At 39.1% G+C, this 11,183-nt stretch overlaps 2 protein-coding genes across 2 annotated transcripts; both read right to left on the bottom strand.

Moving 5' to 3' along the window:
- Positions 1–5,857: 5,857 nt before the first annotated feature.
- On the bottom strand, positions 5,858–8,067 carry LOC112911778 (hemoglobin subunit beta-like). The gene is made up of 3 exons (XM_025988451.2): positions 7,926–8,067; positions 7,575–7,797; positions 5,858–6,968 (listed from the first exon to the last, which is right to left on the bottom strand). Exons 1-3 carry the CDS (start codon positions 8,015–8,017, stop codon positions 6,840–6,842), a joined length of 444 nt encoding a protein of 147 aa, XP_025844236.2. The 5' UTR covers positions 8,018–8,067; the 3' UTR covers positions 5,858–6,839.
- Positions 8,068–9,134: 1,067 nt separating this feature from the next.
- Positions 9,135–10,605, bottom strand: LOC112911750 (hemoglobin subunit beta). The gene is made up of 3 exons (XM_025988425.2): positions 10,449–10,605; positions 10,098–10,320; positions 9,135–9,387 (listed from the first exon to the last, which is right to left on the bottom strand). The coding sequence occupies exons 1-3, from the start codon at positions 10,538–10,540 to the stop codon at positions 9,259–9,261; spliced, it is 444 nt and encodes a 147-aa protein (XP_025844210.1). The 5' UTR covers positions 10,541–10,605; the 3' UTR covers positions 9,135–9,258.
- Positions 10,606–11,183: the final 578 nt, after the last annotated feature.

Genomic DNA, 11,183 nt, shown 5'->3' with positions numbered 1-11,183 from the left:
GAAATTTCTTCCCTGCAGACAGGCAGATCATTCTTTTACCACAGCTGGGTCTAATGTACAAAGTGATATCCTAACTCTTCTATTATCTGAGTCTATTTCTGGTAGATAAACAATAAAACTAACATCCAGAATTCCTTCAGAATTGTCCTGTATCTCCCTTTATAACTTCTTTTTTTTTTAGGTATTTTTTCATTACTTTTAATTTTCTCCCTTGGTTTCATGGCTAGCCTTGGTTTAGGTGCAAAAGCTGACAGTATGGTGAAGTTTAAAGCCTAGCCCTACCATCCAACTAAGCAGGCAGACAGGGAGCTGAGAGGGGAGGGGAGCAGCACCTGCCAAGACCTAAGTTCTACTTCTCTCATGTGCTCTTCACATCATGTAGAAACTCCCCAGCTCAGGGCTTACTAGAGATCGAGAAACTTGGTGTTCTTACTCATTTCACTTCCTTACCAACAAAGCAAAGCTAACTATAGCTCTTTTTCCCCTTTTTAATAATTCCTCCATGAACTTCCTTGTGGTATTTCTTAATCTTTTTGGTGCCTTATGATTTCATTCAGAAATAACACTTGAGTTATTACAAGGACTAAAAATTGACATTAATGATTCACTTTGGCCAAGGAGACTAAGGGGTGCATCATAACTTTGTGTAGAAATATTTATTGTCCCATGCATCTGAGAAGAGAATGATAAAGCTAATTTAATATACTGAAAGAAGAGGAAGCATCTTGGACTAAATTGCTTATGCATTCTATTTTTTAAATTCCAGTGTAATTAATGTAGTGTTATATTAGTTTCAGTTATACATCAGTGATTCAACAATTCTATAGATTACATGGTGCTCTATACAGTAAGTGTACTCTTAATCTCCGTTACCTGTTTCATCCCTACCTCCTCATACTCCTCCCCTCTGGTAATCACCAGTTTGTTTTCTATAGTTAAATGTCTGGTTTCTTTTTTCTTTTTGCCTTTCTTTCTTTGTTTTTTATATTTTAAATTTCACATATGAATCAAATCACATGGTATTTTTCTTTTTCTGATAACTGATTTATTTTAGCGTTATATCTTCTAGATTCATCCATGTTACTATAAATAGTAAGATTTCATTTTTTATGGCTTATTAATATTCTATCATATATGCATATCACTTCTTCTTTATCCATTCATCAACCAAGTGGACACTTGTGTTGCTTCCATAGTTTGGCTATTGTAAATAATGCTGCATTAAATATAGAGGTGTATATATCTTTTTGAATTAGTTTTTTTTAATTCATTGGGTAAATACCAAGTAGGGGAATTATTGGATCAGGTGGTATTTCTATTTTTAATTTTTTAAAGAACCTCCATACTGTTTTCCACATTGGGCATGCCAGTCAGCATTCCCACTAACAGCGCATTAGGGTTCCTATTTCTCCATACCCTTATTAACACTTGTTTCTTGTGCTTTCTGTATTAGCCATTCTGAAGTGATGTGAGGTGATATCTTACTATGCACTTTCCTGATGATGAGTGATATTGATCATGCATGTTATCCATCTGTATGTCTACTTTGAAGAATGTCTGTTCATGTCTTCTATTTTTTATTTGGATTATTTGGGTGTTTGGTCTTGAGCTGTGTATGTTCTTTCTGTATTTTGGATACTAACCCCTCAGATATGTCATTTGCAAATATCTTCTCTCATTTTGTAGGCTCTCTTTTCCCATTGCATATTCTTGTCTCTTTTTTTTTTTTTTTTGAAGATTAATTGACCATTTAATCATGGGTTTGGTTTGTGTGTTTGTTTGTTTGTATGTTTGTTTATTTCTGGACTCTCTCTTCTGTTCCATTGATCTATGTGTTTACTTTTGTGCCAGTAACACACTGTTTTGATGACTACAGTTTCATGTATATCTTGAAATCTGGGGTTGTTTTACATCTAGCTTTGTTGTTCTTTTTTGTTGTTGTTGTTCTTTTTCAAAATTGCTTTGACTATTTGGGGTCTTCTGTGGTTCCATACAAATGTTAAAATTATTTGTTCTAGTTCTGTGAAAAATACTGGTGGTTTTTTGGTAGGGATTGCAGTAAATGTGTAGATTGCTTTGGGTAGTTTGGGAATTTTAACAGTATTTATTTTTCCAATCCATGAGCATGAAATATCTTTCTATTTGTGATCTCTTCTTACTTCTACTTTTTTTCAAGGCAAACATACTATTATTATTCTGTATCTAGGACATAAGACAGAGTTTTAAATTTAACATATAGAGACCCTATAAGTGCTTGTTGAATAAAAATGAATCAAAAAAAGAGTAGTGTGTCACCAGATTACTTCTGTGATGCACATGCAAGAATTGTTAAAGACTCACAGTTAGGCATGCAATTGTGTGTTTTTTTTAGTTGATTATCTTATATGAGAAAAGTAGAAGCGAAGACAAAGAAGAAGTGAATTGTGAGCAGGCCAGATGAAACTATTAGCAATTCCATCAATTGTCTTAGCAAAGAAATAAGTAGTTATCCTTTATCTGAGAACACTTAGGATAGAGTCCTATCTATCCCTGCCTTTTCTCCAACCTCAGTTGTTTGAGTTTTCTTCTTTATTCCAGAATACTCCTTGGCTTCCAAATTCTCTTCAATAAATGTCTCCTTTGCTTCTTTGCACACTGAATTATATCTGGATCCATGACTTCGTTGGGTCCCCAAAAGAAAAGATAGTTCATCCTAAGTCCAATGTCTGAAGAAGACAGACAAAATCTTTGCATGAGTGTCATTTCACAACTTGAGAAGTTGTGAAAGGCCCATGAATCCATTGGAAAAAAAAATGCTTCTAGGCACTCTGGGAGTGTAGACTTCCATTTGAATATATCAGTAGCATTGCTTCCATGCTCTTACTTTCTCTTACTTCTATTACTATCACAATACTCAGCAACAATAAACTATAAAGAAGGTCATCAGATGATCTATCCTCAGTCAACTAACTTGAATTTTTATATTGATTATTGATGTCTCTGTGTATTTGTTTTTGTTTTGTTTTATTTCAACTGGACTGTTTCCAAACCTCTATCTCTCTTCAGTTATTTTTTATCTCTGATTTGATCTCCTAGTTCTCAAAACTTTGGAATGCAAATGACAGGTATTTCCATAGCTTGTCAATTCCAGATGAATGTAACAATTTAACTTTATCCTGGACTTTACAACTATTAACATTGCTGCCTTGATGTTATGCAGGTCCTTAAAAATAAGGCTCAAAAATTCCCTAGGGCTCAATATTTCTATCCCAGCATGAGACCTCAGGGATTTAGGAAAAGATGTTAAGAGTCAACTCACTCTGTGAATTATCACCTGGCATCAATTTTTGTTGCAAATAAAAATATAGAGGGATGCCTGGGTGGCTCAGTGGTTGAACATCTGCCTTCAGGTCATGTCATGATCCCGGGGTCCTGGGATTGAGTCCCGCATCAGGTTCGCTGCAGGGAGACTTCTCCCTCTGCCTATGCCTCTGTCTCTTACTGTGTTTCTCATGAATAAATAAAAAACCTTTAAAAAATAAAAATATAGAAATTATATTTTATAATTCTGCTGTGTCAGATAATCCCTGGAATCTTGCCTGGTCTTCCATTGTTAGACCTTCCAAATTCACACTGACAGGTTTTCTAGGATGGAATATGGGCCCGATTGCTGAGTCTCCATCTCTGTTGTCTAGGTGTACTAGGCAGCAGTGCTGGGCAAAGCCACTATCATTCCCATTGTCCACTTAGACTTATCCCTGAACTAATCCATGTACTATTTTCTGGTTATGCTGGCAGGAATTGACCTGGGTCTCTGTGTTCCAGTATTATCCACAGTACTGGGAAAGCTATGGATAAATTTTGTATCATTTATATGACTGTATTTTCCATCCCTATGTTGTTCATATCTCTCTTTCATTGAGTCCATCATGCTTTTAACCATGGCATATGATTGCTTTGTGGCCATTGCTGACCCTCTGAGATATCCCTCAGTGCTTATCAGCTCCCAAGTAGAGAGGATTGGAGTGTTTTGTGGATTCAGAGTGCATCTTTCACCATCTTTCATGGCCTGTACCTCTTTGGTTTCTCTTATTGTCATGACAGTATCCTTTCTCACTCCTGCTGTCTACACCAGGATATGATCCAACTCCCCTGCTCTGGCTCATGGATCAACAGTTTCTATACTTTGTTGGTCATCTTGCTTGCCATGGGCCCAGACTTCCTTTTAATAGTGGCTTCTTATGTTCTTATTCTCAGATCTGCAATGGCCATTGCCTCCTACAGGAAGCAACTCTCAGTCCAGTGTGTGTCTCACATTCTTACTTCCCTTTTACTTTATGTCCTTGTGCTGGGTTCTTCTATCGTTCACAAGTTTGCAAAGCATTCCCTCTCCCTTATCCACATCATCACAGGCAAAGTGTCCATTTTCTTTGTACCCCTAATGTACCCAGTCATTTTTAGCATCAAGACCTAGAGGATGTACTGAACCATTATCAAGGTGTTCTCTTTGACATAGATAGAAATATTGTGTGTTCTCAACCAGCCAATTCCCCTTCAAGTAGATTAGTTGTGACAAAATCTCAGGTCTTGTTCAATTCTAACATTAGTCCCTCACATCTATATTAGAATCTCCTTTCTCATTTCATTTTAAGAGCTAAGGAATGTTCATTTTAATAGCATCCTGAGACAAGCAATCAGAAAATAAAAAATCAGTCCTGGAAGAAAAATCAGTATCTTTATAAAGCAAGATGCAAAAGCAAGAGTAATTTTGGAGCAACTCTGGCCCTTATCCATTTTATGATGTGAATAATTGAGATTGTTCTCTACTGCTTGATGGCTATTACAGTGAGAGAATCCTTTCCATGAGTCTAAGTCACTTCCAAAGAATAGTATTCTCTGTGTATGACATACACATGCTATGTACTCTGTCCCTCTCTTTCATCCTTCTCCAACTAATATTAGGAATGGAGTAGAACAGCAGCCAGGTAGTGCCAAGTTTTGTCAGAGATGGGCATTTATCTCTTGGAGGTACTATACCTCTGGCCAAACAGCTATAAAGTGGTGCTTATTGATTTGTTAATTAGTGATATCTACTTTTCCTTTCCCAATCTTGATGTTCCTTTTTTTATAATACTAATAATCAAGGGACACAAAAATAGGAAGGGAACACTTGAGAATATGGATTATTAAGAGGCAAAACCTAGCAGTACAAGAGAAAACTAGAGTTAAATATCTGATGGAGTTTGTTCCCATAATAAAACCATATTTGGCTTAAATAATTTTGCGTAAGTAATTTTGCATAAAAATAATGCTCTGCTAATAAAATCATCATCAAATTATAGAACCTGGGCTGTGTAATAGCATTAGTGCTTCCTATCCATTCTATGTCCTTTCTTTTGACCTCCTGGACCATCCTTAGCCCTTCCACTCCTCCACTTCATTCTGATGCCCAGGACAGCATGTGTAGTCGACTTTCTCTTAGATACTTGCATGACTCTGCTTTCCATTGTACTTTTATGTCAATACCAAATCTCATGTTATCCAGATCTATGGGACATCTGCTCTACTATGCTCTGTCTGCATGCAAAGTCCTAACATTCATGTCAATATCAAATGTGAGGTCCCTTTCAGCAGATGACCAAAGTTGCCACCAAGGCACGCTTTTGACTCCCTTCTGATGCTGAAGGTTTAGGGAATTCTTATTTATGTATTTATAAGGACACCTTGTATTCATCTTTATTCTGTGTTTGGATGAAGACTGGTTTTATATTAATTTAATTAATCAAATATTTTTACTTATTAATGGTATTATTTTCATAGTCTTCCTAACTTTATTCATAATTAGAATGTGGGTTGGGACAAGTTACTTCAAAGTGAATGTCTTCAAAGTCATTTTATTTCCAAAATCTGCCATCCACATAAATAGCCATTAACTGAGGAAATGAAATAAGGGTGTGTTGCTGATGGTAACACCGTGCTAATAACTAGAAAGCCAGAGAAGGCATCAAAGGCATCAAAGAGAGGAGGAGGTGGGAGCAGGCTTCCAATCACTTCTTGGCTATGGACGCTAAAACATCCTGAGAAGATGGGATTCCATTCAGTGGAAGCCCATAAGAGGATTGCAAGACAGTAGTGAATATCAAGCCAGAAAATCTCCTTTTCACATTTGTCTTAGTCTTATATTTATCAAAACATTATCAGTTCCTTTCTTCCAATGCAGACCTAGAAAGAAGCAAGCGAAGAGATAGTAAAACTCCCTCCCCTGCTTTGAGACTTTCATGCTAGTATATGTTGTAAGAGGATGGAGAGAACCAGAATAAGAGTGTTGGGGAGGACAAGTGACTGTCAACAACACACAAAGGAAAATCTTAGAGGAGCACTGATACCTTTAGGCAGAAGAACTTCATGTATTAAAGTGAGTTTTTGAACTGGGGAGACTGAAGAAATTTAAGTAAGCCTAAATAAAATGCTTGATTTAAATAAAGCATAGGAAAAGCCTAACCCCCAAAGCAAATCTCTAGTTGAATCCTTTCCTAAGAAAGGAAAAATAGGCAACAGGGTCAGTTTGCCACATAGTTAGCTATTTATAACCTCTCCATTCATGGAGTCCAAAATACAGATATATTTTCCCAAGATCTGAACTAGCCCCTCATTCTTTATGTCTTACATGACTTGACTTCTCATGTGATGTAACAATTCCAGTGACAGTCACAGAAGTAATTTAAATACACCAGTACAAAGAAAATAAATGTTCTTTATTAGTCAGGAACCAGATGCTCAAAGGACTTCGCAATTTCCCCATGTTCAAGTGTTGGGGTCCGGGGACCAAACGACTTTGCCTTGAAAGCAAGAAAGAGATCTCAGTGGTATTTGTGGGCCAGGGCATTGGCCACACCAGCCACCACCTTCTGGTAGGCAGCCTGAGCCAATGGGGTGAATTCCCTGCCAAAGTGGCGGGCCAGCACGCACACCAACACGTTGCCCAGAAGCTGTGGGGAAGACAAGAGGCATGTGGATGATTAGCAGAGGGACCTAGCTAAGACTCAGAGTATTCCAACCCATCCACAGACCCAAAAAGTGTCATTAGAATATAAGCAGAAAGATAGCTGATTATTACATGTTACAATCCATATGACTCCAACAATATCAGCCTGATTTTACATTGAGAAATGTTTCTTTCCTTTTGTTTTAACCCAAATCTTAAATTTTCTTGGTTATTCTTTCCAACTATGCAAAGAAGCAATAAGATTTTATCTTCCTTGCTTTCAAAAAAGAGATAAGGAAAAAAGGATCAGAAAAAAAATGGTTTTGAATGGATTAAAAGCACTTTTGAAACACTCAAAAGTTTAATTAAAACAATAAAGAAAAACCATTGCAGAGAACAAAAAAAAAAAAAAAAAAAAGGACAAGAGGAAACAATTATGAGCCAAGAGGATAAAATAAGTAAAACAGTGCTGAGGAGTCCATACTTATGCAACTAGAACACTTCCTTTACACTCTGAACAACATCCTGATGCCTATACCCTTTACGGACACCATGAGTTGGGTCTTAAAAAGGAAGATCAAAGAGAATGTTGAGGGTCCCACAGACTCACCTTGAAGTTCTCAGGATCCACGTGCAGCTTGTCACAGTGAAGCTCACTGAGCTTAGCAAAGGTGCCCTTGAGGTTGTCCAGGTTTTTCAGGCCATCGCTAAAGGAGTTCAACACCTTCTTGCCATGGGCCTTCACCTTAGCATTGCTCATAACAGCATCAGGAGTGGACAGGTTCCCAAAGGAATCAAAGAACCTCTGAGTCCAGGGGTAGACAATCAACAGCCTGAGGGGTGAAAACAGCACAGAGGGCACAGGGGTTAGTGCCTGTCAGAACCCAGGGGACTGAGTTAACTGCATCTGCCCAGCTCTCATGCTTTCTCCAAAAGCCTGCCTTGCCACATGGATACCAACCTGCCCAGGGCCTCACCGCCAACTTCATCCACATTCACCTTGCCCCACATGCTGGAGACAAGACTCTTCTCTTCAGCAGTCAGATGCACCATGGTGTCTGTTTGTGGTTGCTAGTGAACACGGTTGTTTCAGAAGCAAGTGTAAACAGCAGCTGGCCCTGTTCTTCCTTTTATGCCCAGCCCTGATCTTGCATCCTTGCTGTTTTGAGATTGGCCCAGGCCTGGGTGTGGTCATGCAGGGTGAAGCCTATCCTTGGCAATTCTGAAACTGGCTTGTGAGTCTGACTTCAGACCTTCCCATTCTCAGGCCCATCTCAGCAATACAAATTGCTACTAAAATCATTCTTTGGCAAGTGTACTGTCATGAGACACTTTTGAGAACCATAACCTGGTAACTTCTTAGAGAGTGCTTCCCCAATTTTCTTGTTATACAAATGAAAAATCCCAGGTCCAGAAAATAGAAGGCATCCATCCACTGTGGTTCAACTTAAAAGCGTATGGATGGATCTCCCCCTGTGTCTTCAGAAAATAATTACAAGGACAGTGTGGATGGGACCTCTGCCACAGTCCTACGTGTATCTTCCTTCTCTTGGTTTGGATAAAACCTCCTAGAAAGATACTTAAAATTCATTCATTCATTTATTCATTCATTCATTTTTCTCATACTTTAGTCATGTAACCAAATAAATGATGATTGGAAAACTAATTATGTATAAATCAGAAGTCTCCTGTGTAATAATTACTCTATTAGGTTTTGAGAACCCATAGATAAAGAGTTGTCTCTTAGAGCTGGAACCCCTGATGGAGTATGGCATGGTAGGCTACACTGCAGACAAGGGAAGTAGGGAAAAAGGAAACAGAACAATATCTTGATCATTCATTATGTCTCTAACGAGCACCCTATTTTTTACTAATTGTTGGAAATAAGTCAAAGCATTAGCCTGAAGGCTGTGTCTTAAGTTGGAATTCTTCCACAGAGCCCCTATAATGCCAGCATTCTCTATATAAAATCTTCTTGACCATGTCTATGTTTTGGAGGGAGAAGTATTTTCCACTAGTGACAATGTAGGCCCCTACTTCCTTTTCTCATCTCCCTTGACCTCTTTGAATATGAAACAAGTGCTTCCTATCTGTAGGAAGGATTTCCCATATCCCTAGACAAATATAAAATAAAATAAATAAAATAAAATAAGTGAAATGAATCGGAAAGTTGAGCTGAAGGTTCTTTATTAGGCAGCCATACCCTTGATGGTGGACATTATTTCCCCCAGTTCAGAAGATAGAATTTAGGGAGACAGGGTCTTCCAGTGGTCACCAGGAAACAGGCCAGGGTCTCAATGGTACTTGTGAGCCAGGGCATTGGCCACACCAGCCACCACCTTCTGATAGGCAGCCTGCACCTGGGGGGTGAATTCTTTGCCAAAGTGGTGAGCCAGCACACACACAAGCACGTTGCCCAGGAGCTGTGGGGAAGACATAGAGAGACACGCATACACGATTAAGAGAGAAATCAAGCTCGACTTCTGAGAAACTGAGCCAATGATCTTTTTTTTTCTTTCCCCCACACTCCAGCCCAAACTGATTTTCAGGTTTTCTCCATCAGCATAAATGAGCAAATATATGCGTATGTACACTGTATAGTTTCATTATATATGTATATATATATAATTTAACACTTAATTGATTAATTAGTATGATGCTGGGCTGTCTTTTAGCACCTGCGGCTGTCCTACTTCACTCTTCTCAGATATTCAATTCCTTTCCTTTCCATTGAGGCTTGTCTCTATAAAAATCCAATTATCCTTTAATTTTGAAATGATTTGTAGCCTCTAGATTGACAACTCTTTGAGGTGCCCTTCCAATCCCCATTTGGAGAGACAGAAAGATGTTTCCAAGTGGAGAAGTAGAAGATGAGAGTGGACACGCATAATCTGCATATCGAGTAGGGAAAAAAACTGGTTAGGGAAGAAGACAAGAAGTTAAATAAACAACTTGATGAAAAAGAAAAGGCTGTGAGAAAGGAAATGTATGAAATTGCACAAACTTTGAAAAGCATTCAAGATGATATATGCTGAAGTACAAAGGAAGGTGGAGGGAGAACAGGTAGGTAAATGAATCAGGTGAGCGCCTAGAAAGTGAAAAGAAAAAAAAATGGAACATATCCTAGACTCACCTTGAAGTTCTCGGGATCCACGTGCAGCTTGTCACAGTGAAGCTCACTGAGCTTAGCAAAGGTGCCCTTGAGGTTGTCCAGGTTTTTCAGGCCATCGCTAAAGGAGTTCAGCACCTTCTTGCCATGGGCCTTCACCTTAGCATTGCCCATAACAGCATCAGGAGTGGACAGGTCCCCAAAGGAGTCAAAGAACCTCTGAGTCCAGGGGTAGACAATCAGCAGCCTGAAGGGTGAAAACAGCACAGAGGGCACAAGGGTCAGTGCCTGTCAGAACCCCAGGGACTGAGTTAACTCCATCTGCCCAGCTCTCATGCTTTCTCCAAAAGCCTGCCTTGCCACATGGATACCAACCTGCCCAGGGCCTCACCGCCAACTTCATCCACATTCACCTTGCCCCACAGGCCGGTGACAAGACTCTTCTCTTCAGCAGTCAGATGCACCATGGTGTCTGTTTGTGGTTGCTAGTGAACACGGTTGTTTCAGAAGCAAGTGTAAGCAGCAGCTGGCCCTGTTCTTCCTTTTATGCCCAGCCCTGATCTTGCATCCTTGCTGTTTTGAGATTGGCCCAGGCCTGGGTGTGGTCATGCAGGGTGAAGCCTATCCTTGGCAATTCTGAAACTGGCTTGTGAGTCTGACTTCAGACCCTCCCATCCTCAGGCCCATCTCAGCAATACAAATTGCTACTAAAATCATTCTTTGGCAAGTGTACTGTCATACTTTTGAGAACCATAACCTGGTAACTTCTTAGAGAGTGTCTCCCCAATTTTCTTGTTATACAAATGGAGAATCCAAGGTCCAGAAATAGAAGGCATCCATCCACTGTGGTTCAACTTAAAAGCCTATGGATGGATCTCCTCCTGTGTCTTCAGAAAATAATTACAAGGACAGTGTGGATGGGACCTCTGCCACAGTCCTACGTGTATCTTCCTTCTCTTGGTTTGGATTAAATCCTCCTAGAAAGATACTTAGTTCATTCATTCATTCATTCATTCATTCATTCATTCATTCATTCATTTTTCTCATACTTTAGTCATGTAACCAAGTAAATGATGATTGGAAATTGAAAGTACGTATAAATCAGGAGTC

This window comes from Vulpes vulpes, chromosome 11, assembly GCF_048418805.1.
Source record: "Vulpes vulpes isolate BD-2025 chromosome 11, VulVul3, whole genome shotgun sequence".
In the NCBI taxonomy this organism is placed as follows: Eukaryota; Metazoa; Chordata; class Mammalia; order Carnivora; family Canidae; genus Vulpes; species Vulpes vulpes.
This window is presented reverse-complemented; position numbering and strand designations above follow the sequence as displayed.

Bases quoted from the DNA above. Each gene is read 5' to 3' on its own strand.
- LOC112911778 (XM_025988451.2), bottom strand. From the start codon at position 8,017: ATGGTGCATCTGACTGCTGAAGAGAAGAGTCTTGTCTCCAGCATGTGG. The intron at 7,798-7,925 runs GTTGGTATCCAT...TTCACCCCTCAG, and splicing joins GGCGGTGAGGCCCTGGGCAG to GCTGTTGATTGTCTACCCCT. The intron at 6,969-7,574 runs GTGAGTCTGTGG...TCTTCCCCACAG, and splicing joins TGGATCCTGAGAACTTCAAG to CTTCTGGGCAACGTGTTGGT.
- LOC112911750 (XM_025988425.2), bottom strand. From the start codon at position 10,540: ATGGTGCATCTGACTGCTGAAGAGAAGAGTCTTGTCACCGGCCTGTGG. The intron at 10,321-10,448 runs GTTGGTATCCAT...TTCACCCTTCAG, and splicing joins GGCGGTGAGGCCCTGGGCAG to GCTGCTGATTGTCTACCCCT. The intron at 9,388-10,097 runs GTGAGTCTAGGA...TCTTCCCCACAG, and splicing joins TGGATCCCGAGAACTTCAAG to CTCCTGGGCAACGTGCTTGT.